Source organism: Salvia splendens, chromosome 2, assembly GCF_004379255.2.
Source record: "Salvia splendens isolate huo1 chromosome 2, SspV2, whole genome shotgun sequence".
Lineage (NCBI taxonomy): Eukaryota > Viridiplantae > Streptophyta > Magnoliopsida > Lamiales > Lamiaceae > Salvia > Salvia splendens.
The window spans coordinates 3,477,623-3,493,586 of record NC_056033.1 but is presented as its reverse complement, the minus strand read 5'-3'; the positions used below and the strand labels follow the sequence as shown (position 1 = coordinate 3,493,586).

The following is a 15,964-nucleotide window of genomic DNA, read 5'->3' as shown; positions in this document are numbered from 1 at the left end:
AATATTAAAAGAAAGTAGCATATTTTCCTAGCTAGATTTGCTTCGATCGTAAGGTTAACTGTATAATTATTAATTAACTAAGCGAATGTGAATCTTGATTACTTCTAAAGAAGTCGATGCATGTAGGCAAACTTATATTCGAGAGACTCCTGATTATAGATTAATAATAAATGAGTAAGTTTTTACATATAATTACATTAAACTTCAATATTAGGAGTATAATTTTACGTATAAACTCACCACAAGTTAGGTTAAAAATCACAATGAACGCTTTATTTCTATTATAGGCATCTTTAGCAAGGTTAATCATTGAACTTTTGATTCGAAGTGGGGAAATATAATTAAAAGAGTACCTTGATAAGAAAATCATAATGATTGTTGTGAGATGAGCTAATGGGACATCATCATTGAACACATGTCTTCTGCATAGTATCCATGTTCACACTTGTGATTACTAAACAATTCAAAAGAAATCAATAATCATCATTAATTAACAATCCTAAAACAACAAGGTGCGAGAGATTAATCAATCAATCAAATTGGTTTATTATTTTGTTTGATGATAAAGACAAGGAGGATACCATTTCCTTACTTTAAGTAACCATTATTGCCCCCACTTTCAACTGTGTAAACATTAAGACATGTACAAATCAAGAAAGATCCTCTAATTTCTCATTAGAAATCTTTGGCATAATAAGATTAATTGCATAAATAATACTCTTACTCATAGATATTTAATTATCATACTCCACTTTGTGTTTATTTACCATCATGAATTAAAAGAAAGATTATAGATTACATATGTCCCCTACTCCGTTGTGGCTTTAATTGTTGCTTCACCAAAATTTGCCTAACTCTCTAGATTTTAATGTTTCAATGAATTTCATGTTTTGAACAATCCCCCCCCCCCCCCCAAAAAAAAAATACTACTATTGTTACTTTAATCACGCAAGAAAGAGATAAAATATAGTAGAATTATATTACATGGCATAACAATAGAGATTGGGATTTATGTCGATATCCTTAACCATAATAATTACTGTACATAAAATATGCGGATTTGATAACAACAAGATAGCTCATTATCCAACAAACTTGAATCATACTAAAGAAAAAATTGAAAGCATAGTATTTACCTTTCTTTCTTTTTTATTACAATGCTACATCAATTCCTACAAAGGAAAAAGACAATAAAAGATCATTTATAATTCGGTGGTTCTGTGCTAAACTGAGTTGTACAGTCTACTGGTATTGATGTTTGCGCTCCACCGGCTTGTACCATCCCCTTGAAGCTTGCATATTATGTCTCTTTCTCTCTATTCAATAATACTTATATTACTTAAATGTCAAATTTGGATGTGGACCATCTTTTTTGGACCTTATAGAATAGAATGGCCAATTGGAATTCACCAATTCCGAAATACGGAGTATAATTTTATTAATCACCAAATAAAATTTATTATCTCATGGTTTATCATTATTAAACAACTCATATGACAAGGTGCATATTTAGAGTAGATTTTCATATATTGACTTGATTTGTATGTTGCATGAGTGATGACAAATTTCAAATCAATTTAATAAATGATTCAAAATCTTATCATGTAATCACACCAAGTATTTTATAAACAAAACATATCTAAGTGTACTGTCCTTCCAATCAAAGTATATTGCACTTGTGTGGCAAGAAATCAAGAGAAAGGCCATTTTATGATGGAAGAAAAAGCAAGACATTGGGACCTAATTGCTTAGATTCATATTGTGGTTTTGTTTGTTAGTGAATTGGACAGCTATAATCATTCATGTCCCCCATCAACACTTCAAACCAAGTGTTTGTCAAATTCCATGGATTTTGTAGATCGATTGAAATATAACACTAATTATTTTGTTAATAGTATATTATTTTATATTATTTTTACACAATTAATCAAAACTATTATTATGTCAATTGTCAAACTAGTTCCCAAACAAGCGATAGAGTATTTAAATCTATTGCGATCCCATCGGGCCAGCGGCAAGCCCAATCACTGCATTACTTGCCTCTATTAAATCTATTTACATAAAATATTTTTAAAAAGAATAAAAAAGTAAATCAATTTAAAACCTAGGATATTGAACCTATTTTTCGTAAATTAATTTTCTTACAGTGAGTTCAGGTAAAATTCATACAAGGAGAGACTAAAATTCAATTTAAAAATAATTTAAATTAAAACACACAATGTTTGATCCATAGCCCAATAGAAACCAGAAATGAGCCCAATTGAACTAAAATGAGCCTAAACGGGCCAAGATCCATAATCTCAGCCCACCTCAACAACAAGTAGTAACTATTTCTCTAAAAATGTACAGAATCAAACAAGAACTGTTAAACTTAAGCAGACTTCATGTAATCTAGTATACAAATATAATGTATACAAGAAGTTTTATTATGGTACAAAACAAAACTATTTTACAAACATGAAAATAAGAGGTGAAAATGGAACTAAAAGTACATATATCTTACAGAACTACTACTACTACTACTACTACTACTACAATGGAGAGCTGGCCTGGGCTGGAGAGAGAGGATTCACTGGTTCGGAGTGAGAGACGGGAATGATGGTATCGACTCAAGGATGAGCTTCCGGCTGCTCCTGAGGCTAGGGGACATGCTGCCTGCATTGTGAGGCGGAGATACTCTCTTCCGGTTAGGAGAGGCTGTCTGGATGCCTCCATCAGAAGACCCTCCTTCGCCTTGGAGAAAGTTGGGGATCTCGTCTTCTCTGATGGTCTCAAACTTTGGTGGTGGCGGGAGGAAGCTCGATTTCCCGAGTCTTTGCCTAGGAATGAAGCTCGAGGAGGAGGAGCCAATGGAAGGGAGTGAGGATCGTGGTGGTTTCTTCTTTGAGGAAAACGGGAGCTGAGCCGATGGCCTAGGAGATGGAACGAGAATAAATGTTATAGTTCGATAGCTAATAATACAGGATAGTCTACCATATACGTTTATTCCATTAAATACTCAATCCCACGTGTGTTCACGAGACTCGGTTAACATAGTTTTACCTTCCTCCCCGTAGAGGGGTTGCAGGAAGCACAGATTCCGTGTTCTGTTCCACATCGTTCTCCATTGCAATAGCCTGCAAACTTTTGTCGGAAACGCTCTTCTCAGACACGTCTGTTTCTTCTTCTTCTTCCTCGGCTTCAGCTTCCATGCCTATCATTACACCGAATCCAGAGTCAGAAAATGTAAAGGATTGGCACCTTGTTAGTTGAAATGTGTAAATACACTCACCGTCTTTTCTACCGAATGCATTCTTACACCCTTCACATCTGCAGTTAATGGAGCAGCCGACGCCACCCTGCAGGAAGCCAGAGTTCATCGATCAGCTAACGAGATAAGACAAGGGTTCCTACACAGGAAGAGGAGGAGAAACAAACCTGATAGCATTCACAGTATTTCTTCAGGCACCCCGATTTCTTGCAGTTGCATCCTCGCTTGTGACGGGCAGAAGCAGGAGTCTTGCTGGAGTCATCCTGAGACATGGATTCACGAGTATATCAATGAGCAAGAGCAAGAGCAACCACGACCTCTCTGAAGGCAACTTAACTAGTTTACTTACCCCGATCTCTAATGGCGAATCTGATCCTCTGATCACTTTAGGAGCGAAGGCGAGAGGATTTCTTGATTCGATTTGTTTGCGCGTTGCAAGGACGGTGTCTTCATGGATAGGTTTATTGAAGCAATCTATACAAGCACATGGCTCCACACAGTACACCCCGGCAGCAAAGCATTCACAGTAGCTGCACGTAAAAGTTCAAACCAGAGGTTATCTTATGCTACTAAAGCGAACGGCACACATCAGTCCTAATTAAATCCCAATTGTGATTAATAAACCATAACTATGCATTAATAGGATTGGTGAACCCTCATTGGTTGGATTTACACAAGTTTTTGCACAAACGATATCGATGAAGATGCATTATTATTGTTATGATGCAAAAAATGTACTCACAGTTTTAGACATTTTGATCTCTTGCAGTTGCATCGTTTGCAGGACTCGCCTTCCCCAGATTGTTCAGCCCTACGTCTGATCGAGAAACAAGTTAGAATAAGGTACACGAAAACGTTGATCTTGAAACTAGCTGCTGCTGGTTAAAGATCAAACAAACAACAATACCTCTTCTTCTTTGGACTGCTCTGATTGATCTCTTCATTTGTCGCGTTTGCAGATGGCGGGCAAGCATCCTCAACAGCCATTTCCATGCCATCGACATCTCTGTCTGATGTGGCAACAACTAAGATGTTGTCCAGCAGTCCTTGACTGGCATTTGATGGGTGGAGATTGACAACTGAGCTAGGTCCAATCAATAACCGTGCAGACGATGAAGAATCAAGGTTGACAATTTTATAGTCCTTAGGCGTCGATGCAAGAGCATTTAGATGCAAGCCAATGCCAGGCATAAGACACCGTGAAGACTCGTTCCCACTGTTTAACGGGACAAGTTTCTGGTCATTAGAGGCTGTATTGCCATCAGAACAAAGCCACGTGGATGAATCAGAGACGAGATTCTCTTCCAAATGTTGCCTACGAGCTCCTCCCATCTCAAAAACCAGACACCGCCTTCTCATACCACGGTAGAAACCAAGTTGCTACAAAAATCGTTCAAACATCAGGATTAAAACTTATTAATAGATAGCAAAGAACATGTTGAAAATTAGTAACCATTTTACCTCACAATCCACTTGTTCATCAGAATTATTCAGTGATGCAGCATTGTCCACCTCATCTCCTTCTCCAGGCTGAGTAGACATAACTTCAGCTTCATTTCCTTCGACAACATGCTCACCAGAATCCACTGCACTAACTAAGTGCAAGTTCTGCATGTCACTCTTAATGCCAGTATAGAAACTCGCCCCGGGATCAACTGATTTGCTGAAAGAAACTCTAACATCCGGAGATTCAAAAATCAGCAGCTCAGACGTATCAGATAACATATGCTCCCAATCACAGGGTGCAGCTTCTGTATTTTGATTTACCCCGTCAATATTCACTTCACCCCTCTGAGGGTGTTCATGTATTAACGGCACAAGGGCTGAAGAAGTGCAGCCGTATTCTGCCATGTCTTTGTCTTCACGACCACAACCCGTTCTTAAGTTGGTGTTAGGGCTAGCACATTCATAGTCTTTGGCAAAATCCACCACAAACTTGGAACAATCATCGTAAGATGGCTCAGCAGCCATATCACCACCATCACAATTTTCCTTTTGCTCATCCATTTGCTCGGTAGCATCTGCATTTGCCTTATTTGCATCAAGTTTGGTCCCATCATCGGAAGAAAACTCAGGTTTTGATGAATCGGAAAGCTGATGCCTGAAACAATGCAAAACAGTTTAAACACAATTAAAACTCAGGTTTTGAACAAGGTGTGGAACTGCAACGAGTTGATGAATTACCTTCGGAGAAACCTGGATTCCCGTATAGAACTAACATGTGGCGAAGTGAAGACTGATGGAATGGAAGCAAAACTAAGAGGGTTGATCGTCTGAGTGATGTGTGTGGATTTAACCGGCTTTATAGGGGAAAGACTGTTGAGGAAGGTAAAAACCGGGGAATCCTGCACACGAACACGATAAACTCCACTGTAAGAACACAAATTACAGTAAAAACAACACTAACTAATGATCAATAAAGATTGTATGAAACCTCCACAGCCTCAATCCAAACCAATCAACCAAAACAATAGCAAGACCATATTCACATCACGAAAATAGAAAGAAAGTGTCGGTTCTGTAATAGATTAACTTGAACACAGAAGCAAATTGGTAAATATGTTCATAAATGGTTTTAGAGTTAGAAATGCTGATGAGACGATAATAAATAGGCACAAGATTTGTGAAAATGAAAGGAGAGCTGATATTTAGATGGAAGAGATTTTACTATTTACAGTGATAGATCATGACTGGAAAATTTTACATAAGGAGTGTAACTTTTGGTGATATTTTACTTAAGATTCATTTACACTTGTTTCTTCAAATCTGAAGAGAGAGAGCTTTCTGCAGCATGCATATCAAAAGGAAAAAAATTGCAAAACCATTGAGGCTCAAAAAGAGGAGCAATACTTGAAATGTATTTTATGCATCAAATTGCTCCACATACTTCTTCTTCCCCTTTTTTACTTAAACAATTGAAGGAAAAAAATAAAATCAAAGACAATAATTGAAGAAACCAAGTCAAACCAAATTGGCCAAGATTTTTCTGGGATTAACTTTGTCAGCAGAACAAAAACCACAAATTGAAGATTCCTACGCCCAAATCCCCCAAATGAAGAAATGCCATAAAAAAATACTAACAATGAAAAAAATTAAAAGAAAAAAAAACAACCTTAGGACAAAGCTAAGAACACCACATCTAAGATGGGGAAGAGAGAAAGGAAAGAAAAGCTCAAAACCCACTTCTCAGACGACTAAAAGCAGCCAAACAACACAAAAATAAGAACCCTAACAAAATGGCTAAGTTTAACTCCAAACAATGCCAATAAAAATGCAAACTTGACGCTCAAGAGAGAAAATTAAACCTCAAATTTGGCAAGAGAAGCTGAGATCTGACTGTTCTTGCTCCTCTCCGGAGTATCCATCACCTCAAGCACTTCCCTGTTACACTCTTTAACAGAAATGTCAACTCTATCATCCATCCCTTGTTTGTATGGAGGATAGCTCCCTCTATCTCTCTATCTCAACTCCGTTTGCTCCACGCCACACCTCCAGAGAGAGAGAGGGAAGAGGTGGGTCAAATAAAAGAAAATGAAATTCAAGAAGAAGCGGGAAACGCAGTGCAGTGAAAGAGAGTGGAGTGTAAAAAAAAGAATGGATTTTTCTTGTGCTGACAAAAGCAATGTCCCCACAAAACCACTCACTCTCCCTATGCACAGCTGTTGCCCATGTGTTGTATTTATATGCAATGCAAAAATAAGGCAACCTTAAAGTTGTTGTCGTGGAAATATAATCACGAATCAAACAAACAAGAGAGAGAAGGAATTTACAGTTGGGCAAAATAAATTAGGCTGTAACACTAATATTTTTTGCCTAAACTGTAATTTCCTATTTTAGACACTCTTTATTTTCTCCCATCTGATTCTTGACCATATTTTGACGAATTATGGTTTAATCATTATATTCCATGATTTTTTTATTGTTTAATTTTGCTTTTAATTTTCAGGTATGCATTTTTATGAGTTCGGGAGTCTGTTTCGATGGAGGCTAAATCTTTTTATACTTATATCTCTTGATATTAGTCAATTTATTGACTTGGAAGCAAATGAATTTCCTTTTAAATTTAATTAAATTAATGTAACAATTTCTTTTCTGGTCTAGTAATAATTTTAATTTGGACTTGGGCATAATTTGTCATATTATTTTAGTATAAATTGTGTTATAATGGTTGTAGATTTGGGGAATTTTTGCTAAGATTTACGTTAAATCTTGTTAGGAATGATATGTTAATGTTTTGTACTCCACTATTCATCATTTTGCAACACTTTTTTCTTAATAAATTTTGACAGGTACATAATTGATTTTGATAGAAAATATTCTGCCAACTTCGATTCCAAATATGAAAACACTATTAGTGTTACTAAAATTATTCACCTTATGTTTATTAAAAAAAATCTCATCCCCCAACCCCACAAACAAAAACAAAAAACATCACCCACTATTCCACCAACTAACCTAAAATCAAGGAAAATTTAAGGTCTAATTCAAGGGGAAAATAGAGCACACTAGGACCACACTAAATTATAATGGATGATTAATAGATTTTTATATATCCTAATTGAGTGTGATTGCTGCGCATTGTTACATGTAACTTTTGTCATAATTATTTTGGTATACTGTCAATGAGAATATTTAGAGCTTCGCGTAATTAATGAGAAAATAATTAAGACCTAGTAGTATTATTTTTATTATACTATATGCCAACTTTATACATGTATATGAAGAAGCAAGGATAAACCCACGTTAATATACATGTATCACGAGTTTTTCAAATTTGTAAATTTATTTTCTCTCTTTTTAAGTAAATAAAAGTCAACTATATCGTGATACAATTCCCTCCGTAATGATTAACAAATCATGCTATGGTAATAGGCTATCGTAGAATGGATATGGATGTTCTACCTCGGCAATATTCGATTTAGCTGGCTAACAATTTGATTGAATCATTTGTATACTTATTTATTTATTTTAATTTAATGAGTCATAGTGATTACGGATTATTAAACGGTTATCGATTAACCAATAACCATAATGACGAAAAAATCAATTATCAAGTTAATCGATATAATCAAAAAAAGTATTCTAATTATTTATGAAAAAAAATAGATTATCGTATAGCATTGGTAATAATTGAAATGTTACTATTCGGTTATCTATTTTTTATGAATAAAGACAATATATGTTAATTTTAACGATCCATATATAATTGAGCCATGTATAGTTGAAACGATCCATATATAGTTGAGTGGTATGTTTTTTGTACCCTTGACTTTAAGTCATTAGTTCAAACCTCAATTCTATTTTTTCAAACTTTATGCACTTTTCTTTTCATATTCTTCCACTTTATTTTGTCAACTCCTTCATTGTTTTTCTTCATTAAATTTATGGCATTTTATTGGTTTTTATGCAGGGAACGTTGTAGAAAAGTACAAATATGAGTATTTTAAAGTAAAGAAAAGTCGCACCTTTCCTTGCTACCGTATTGAATTGTTTAACCAAATATAACCAGATAAGTCTTATAATGATTTGCATGTCACGATAAATTTATTGTGGTAAGATTATAAACGAAGAACAAAAGAAAACTCAAGTTTGTAGAAGATGAACTCTTGTTTTGAGAAACCGAATGGAAAACTCTTATTGATCGAGTGGTGAGTGTATGCAACTGATTTTCACACACACTACAATGAGTAAACAAACTAACTACTTATACTAGAACTTAAGTGAAAAAGATCTTCACGAAAGTTTGTTGAGCTAGTTCATAACCGCCTCCAACGGCTATCTTCCTTTTTCCTTGATCAAGCTATGTTCCTTTCTCCTTATCAAGCTATCTTCATTTCTCCTTGATCAAGCTACGTCTCCACTGTTTTCTGCAGCTTTACCGTACGCACGCATGCACCCATGCTCATGCCTTGATCAGCCAATAATGCTAACAATCTCCACCTTGGCTGGTCATGGCCTGATGTTCTCAAAATTCCACAGTATACAAGTTTACTAGCCTGCAACAATACTCAAAATTATCTTTGCTCAACGGCTTGGTGAGCATGTCTGCAGGGTTGTGGGCCGTGTCAATTTTTAACACCTTGATCCTCCCACTCTCAACTTCATCTCTAATGAAATGGAGCCGAACGTACATGTGCTTGCTACACTCATGAAACATTTGATGCCTAGCCAAGAAAATCGCCCCATTGTTGTCACAGTGAACAGCAACTGACTTCTGATCTATGCCAAACTCTGAGACCAAACCAAGCAGCCATTTACTCTCCTTTACTGCCGAGGTAAGGGCCATGTACTCGACCTCTGTTGTAGAAAACGCTACTACACTCTGCAAGCTCGATTTCCAGCAAACACCCGAGCCAAACAAAGTAAAGATATAGCCTGTCTGAGATCTTCTAGTATCAACATTGGCTGCATAATCTGAGTCACAGTACCCAACCAAAGGACCCCCCTCAGCTACACCTTCTGACACCTTCTGAAGTGAACAGGATTCCAAGATTCATGGCTCCATTTAGGTATCTCATCATCCACTTTAAAGCACTCCAGTGCTGCCTGCCATAATCTACCATGTATCTTGTAGAACTTATAGCATGAGCAATGTCTGGACGTGTACAAATCATCATGTACATCATACTTCCAATTATGTTGGAATATGGAATGAGCTGCATCTCCTTCTTCCCTACCTCATCTTTAGGTTTCTAATGTTTTGACGGCTTGAAGTGAACTGCCAGAGGAGTAGTTGTACTCTTCATGTTGTCGACCTTGAATTTCTTCAAAAACTTGTTGATGTAGTCAGTTTGGAATAGCCATAGCTTCCCCTTACTTATGTCTCTGATTATGTCCATGCCTAGTATTCTTTTGGCAGCTCCAAGATCTTTCATTTCAAAGAGTGAACTGAGCTGCTCTTTATTTTTCTGATCTCAGCAACATCCTTTCCTGATATTAACATATCATCTACATACAACAGAAGATATATTGGCTCCTTATCCTTCTGTCTTTTTACAAAAACGCAGATGTCATATTGTGATCTATTAAAGCCAAGCTGTGACAGATTCTCTCCAAATTTCAAGTATCATTGTCTGCTGCTTTGTTTCAGACCATACAAGCTCTTTTTGAGCATGCAAACTTTTCCTTCTGATCTAGGGACTTCAAAACCTTGTGGCTGAGCCATGTAAATGGTCTCTTCCAAGTCTCCATTCAAGAAGGTTGTCTTGACATCAAGTTGCTCAAACTCCCAATCTCTCTTTGTTGCTATAGCCAACAAGACTGATGGAGTTGTGCTTGACAACATGTGAGAATACTTCATTAAAGTCAACACTTTCTTGTTGGTTGAAGCCCTTAGCCACCAGCTTAGCTTTGAACCTGATGTTGTCAGCTTGAGCTGCCTCAATTTTCTTCTTAAACACCCATTTGCAGCCTATCACTTTCCTGAATTTTGCTTTATCAACAAGTACCCATGTTTTGTTCTTGAGAAGAGAGTCAATCTCCTCCTTCATGGCTTGGATCCATTGTTTTGATTCTGGACTAGAAATGACCTATGCATAAGAGCTTGGTTCTGAATATTCTAGCTGCTCAGCTATGTGAAGGGCATAGAAAAGCATCTCAGTGTCTCTAAATCTGGCCGGAGGCCTGATATTTGTTCTTCTTGTTCTGTCCCTAGCCAACTGATAATCATTGAGATTTCCTTGAGCATTTGAGGTTTCTGTCTGAATGTGATCAGTGCTTACATCATCTGTGTTTTCTCTTGTTGGAATAATGATCTCACTTTGACCATCATCAACATTGTTGTAAGATTATAAACGAAGAACAAAAGAAAACTCAAGTTTGTAGAAGATGAACTCTTGTTTTGAGAAACCGAATGGAAAACTCTTATTGATCGAGTAGTGAGTGTATACAACTGATTTTTCACAAACACTACAATGAGTAAACAAACTAACTACTTATACTAGAACTTAAGTGAAAGAGATCTTCACGAAAGTTTGTTGAGCTAGTTCATAACCGCCTCCAACGGCTATCTTCCTTTTTCCTTGATCAAGCTATCTTCCTTTCTCCTTGATCAAGCTACAGCTCCACTGTTGTCTGCAGCTTTACCGTACGCACGCATGCACCCATGCTCATGCCTTGATCAGCCAATAATGCTAACATTTTTAGTTCTTTTCTCTTAAAAAAACCGCATCTTAGAATTATTACATGATTTGGAAATAACACTATGCATTAATCTCTCATGGTAGTACTTTCTAATCATTTTTTACTAATAATTGAATGACAGTGACATTGGCCAGTATTTTTACTAAGTGAGTTGCCTGACTCGCTACGGTTTTTATAATATCTCTAACACCAAATTATCTATTGTATAAATAGACTGGTAAACTGCGGATACTATATTAAATTATCTCATTCATTCGATACAAATTGAATAATTGATTATTATGGAAATGATGATTGTGTGGTGGCATTGTCGTAAATACCAACAACTTAAAGAATTGTTGTGCTATTTTAGTAGACAATAATATTGTGGCAAAAATATTCAAAATAATTTTTTTAATGATTTTTGTACATTGTTTAAACTTTTATTCAAATTATGTATTCATTTTTTAATGGCTATTGGTTGCTACTGTTACGAACTATGGCAAAATCTGGAATATTCACAAACTTATAATTTGGTCGTAAAAATATTTAATATTATTATCATTTTTTTAAAAATGAGTGCAAAAATGAAGTGTGATATCTATTATGGGGCGAAGGGATTATTAGCAAGTAACTCCAAACATAATGAACAAACATACAATATTGAATTTGAATTGCATATTAACACCATGCATGTTGGAAAAAACCCATATTATGACATGGATACATGATCTTTGTCATATCATTTTTTACTCATGGTCCATATGAATAGAACACACAACAAAACATAAATCTTAAATATTTATAATTGAACTTGGTTTGTTGGGCAGCTCGGAATTATATTGTAGAGATGGAACTTCTCACCAAGAATAAGGGTCCCATTTCAGTTTTAGACTCATTATGACTCATCTTCAATTATTGATTACTTCATGACTATTCTCTTTATATATGATTATTCATTTATTTATGTGATTTAAGGGTCATTTAGGGTTTATTTGTGGGGTTCTATACATCAGGGTTTGGAAGCAGTGGCGGAGCCACATGGGAGCAAAGGGGTACGACTGTACCCCCAAATTTTGTTGTCTTAATACATAATTGTAGTAAGATTAAACAATAGCATGAGTGGTCCAGTGGTTGAGTGCTCCACTCGCCTTCCTTCGAGCTCATGTTCAATTCCTCTTGCCGCCTCTCTCTTTCCAGTTAGCTATACCACCTCCTTTTCCAATCTTAATTGTTTATATGGCATTTTGTAGCATTTTTCTTTCTGTTGAATTATATTCTTATGTGATAGTAGTTTGCAATTTATATTTTATTACATTCTTAATGGTTTAATATGATTGTTTTAAAATAATTCCAGACCGTGTACATTTTTGTAGTACTTTATTTTTTATTATTCTGTTTTGTGGATATAGTAGTCATTTTTTAAATGAAGCTTGTTAATTTGGTTACGCTACTACTCTCTCCGTCCCAACTTAATTAAAGCGTTTTTTAGGCATAAAAATTAAAAATTTGTGTTATACAAAAATAGATGAAGATAAAATAAAATAAAAAAGAGAATAAAGTAAGAGAGTTAAGAGAGATTATAAAATGATAAAAAATAAAGTAAGTGTGACTAGATGTTTTATTTTTTTTTACTAAAAAACGACTTTACTTAGTCGGGACATCTAAAAAGGGAACACGACTCAACTAAATTGGGTGGACGAATTTTTTTATAGTGAGTATTATTTTATTTTTAATAGGTGATGTGATTATTTGCCGTACAATTTTGTACCCCCAGAGTAAAATTTCTGTATCCGCCACTGTTTGGAAGTATATGGTAAGATATGATTTTGGAATAGTAAGGTAGTTAGAAACTATTTGAGAAAATATCTATTTGATCGTATTAATATTAATATCATGTACCTTGGTCGACCCTATAGATTTGAGTCCAAACCATTATCCGAACTAGTAGTACAATTCTATATATGTATGTGACATTAATAATAATAAAAAAAAATAGTGCCATTTCATTTCTTCCTTGGTAATATAGTACTCATTACTACAAGATAATTATATTGAGTTCCTCATAAGTTTAATGTTTTCTACCATTTAGACAAAAAAATATTATCAATGCAAACTGAATTTTAACTACTCCAAGGAGAAACTTTAGTCAAAATTTTCAATAATTGCAGTACTATCCACCAACTTTTGATTTTTTGGCCAACTTTATTACTTTGTCAAATTCTACTAAATATAATGAAATCTTTATTCTATAGTCCCTTGAAATTTGCACACTCACCCCCTGTCACGTGACTCTCTCACCTCTTTCTCCACAGACTAAAGTATACATCAATTTTAATTATATATTATAAAGTTGTTAGAAATGTTTGCGATCCGTGTATGCTTTCCCAAATTCCCATATTCGTATACACAACAACTCCATGTGTTATGATAATGTCCATGCATGCTTGGTCTGGCACATGACAAACCATTCATCATTCGTATTTTTACTTTGTGAGATTCAGGATTTTTGGTTTAGGTTACGGCACATAATTATATCGACTTTGAAACTTCGATGTCTAAATTATCACTGGAACCTCGAGCTAACTATAATAATATTCACTCTATATTCGTTATTACTAAATCAGTTACATGACATATATATTTATCTGACAATATAATTCTTGCGGGCTTGCTATCTTGATATTGATAATAATCAAATATGTACCTTCAAAAATAACTGAAATTCTACTTAGACTTTAATTTGACAAGGGTTAGATTCCATTCACATATATAATTAAATTGATAAAAAGTTGACTGAATGCATATAACACTGAATTTGATAAGGATTAAGGAGTGATGTGATTACAAATGGAAATAGACAAAAAAAGGAGTTGTTAAAAATATTAAAATGTGATTAATCTAGGTAGTAGCGTGGAATTTGAGTCCAAGGCACAAACAACCAGCCTAGTTGCATAAAATATCAGCTTTGACAATTTAGGAATATTAATTGCCTTTTTATCTCACTGATTTTTCATGGAAATGTGTGCTAACAATATTTGTGCTCGGGTTAGGATTTGTCCAAACGTAACAAACTGATGTAACCAGCAATATTTGTCCCATTATTACACTTCTTGTACTTGTCCAAAAACCACTAAATATTGTAGGGTTATTGCATAATTAACAATTGCTCAAAATCCATTCTTTTTTACCTTAATATCATCCCTGGTAAAAGAAGAATTATCAAAATACAAGAACAATTATACCAGTTAATATGTAAATTAAGAATGAAACTGGTAAAAGAAACAATTTTATCACATACCATAAAAAATTACAGTCGATACTGATAGTTTCTAGTATATTAAATATCTGTCAACTAAGAGATGAACATCCCTTGATTACTGTATTATAGTTTTATCAATTTGAAAAATAATTATCATGCAACATGACATAGCAAGATTTCTAACAACCCAATGCTTCATTATTCCGATTCTTATGTATCACGTGACCAGAAAAATCAAGATATGTTTTACTATTTGATTTATTAGTCAACAATCATATCTATAATAATTCATTTGCCAGAAAAGTCTGAATACATTTTAATGTTATAGTCAACAATTATATCTATAGTATAACAATATAGTTATTTAATATGTTTGGATTGCTGGCTAGTTATGTGAGATTGCTTTCATCATTCGTGGTATGTTTTTGTTCTGCTTAGTAACAAAAACTAACAAAATGACATATGTGATCCAAATGAATCAAACACGCAACAAAACATACATGCATGTTACAAATTTATATTGGAACTTGAGCAGCTCAGAATCAGATTAAAGGGATGGAACTTCATTCCAAGAAGGTGGTCCAATTTCAGTTTTAGATTTATTATGACTCACCTTCGATTATTAATTAGTTCATGTCTCAATTTTATAACTTATTCATTTTTTTATTTATTTTAAGACCAATTATGATTTATTCATGGGTTTCTATACATTAGGGTTTGGAAGTAGCTAGCTGGACATATCTGATTGGAATTGCAGGGTGAAATTAGCAATTATTTGAAGAAATATCTATTTGGCCATATTAATATTAATATTATGTAGTAACTTAATTGGTCTTTATTTTGCTATAGAAAAATTAAATTATTATTGATTAGAATCCAAGCCAATATTTAAATCGACTTATAATAAAAACAAAATTAGTGATATATTACTCTCTTCCATTATAGTATATATACTGAGGAGGATCATGCATGTGTTTAGTACTTAGTATTACTCCACTTAGTAAAATTCATGTGTTTATTATAGTTAAATAAACAGAAATTTAAAGATCATATTACAGTGGATTAAAACCTGAATATTAATGATGCACACTAAATCTTGGACTAAGCTACCACTAATTTTATTTTTGGCTAAATTTTATATACTTTGTAAAATTGTTGTAAATAGAATTAATGTAGCTTTATTCTATAGTCTCCTTGAGATATGCATAAAATCTTTCATCTGTCACGTGACTACAGTACACATTAGATTTAATCATGCATATATTATAAGGTTATTAACAATATAATGTTTGAGATTTGCGTATGCTTTCCCAAATTCCCACATTTTTTTC

At 34.4% G+C, this 15,964-nt stretch overlaps 1 protein-coding gene across 1 annotated transcript; it reads right to left on the bottom strand.

Annotated features, from left to right (window-relative positions):
- Positions 1-2,365: 2,365 nt before the first annotated feature.
- Positions 2,366-6,871, bottom strand: LOC121784081 (protein tesmin/TSO1-like CXC 2). Its single transcript, XM_042182264.1, has 10 exons — positions 6,556-6,871; positions 5,435-5,595; positions 4,712-5,351; positions 4,158-4,630; positions 3,993-4,067; positions 3,600-3,780; positions 3,418-3,513; positions 3,272-3,338; positions 3,043-3,193; positions 2,366-2,912 (listed from the first exon to the last, which is right to left on the bottom strand). The coding sequence occupies exons 1-10, from the start codon at positions 6,670-6,672 to the stop codon at positions 2,570-2,572; spliced, it is 2,304 nt and encodes a 767-aa protein (XP_042038198.1). The 5' UTR covers positions 6,673-6,871; the 3' UTR covers positions 2,366-2,569.
- Positions 6,872-15,964: the final 9,093 nt, after the last annotated feature.

Coding starts and splice junctions, on each gene's coding strand:
- LOC121784081 (XM_042182264.1), bottom strand. CDS start 6,672: ATGGATGATAGAGTTGACATTTCTGTTAAAGAGTGTAACAGGGAAGTG. Junction 5,352..5,434: donor GAATCCAGGTTTCTCCGAAG/GTAATTCATCAA, acceptor GCATTGTTTCAG/GCATCAGCTTTCCGATTCAT. Junction 4,068..4,157: donor AGCAGTCCAAAGAAGAAGAG/GTATTGTTGTTT, acceptor TTTCTCGATCAG/ACGTAGGGCTGAACAATCTG.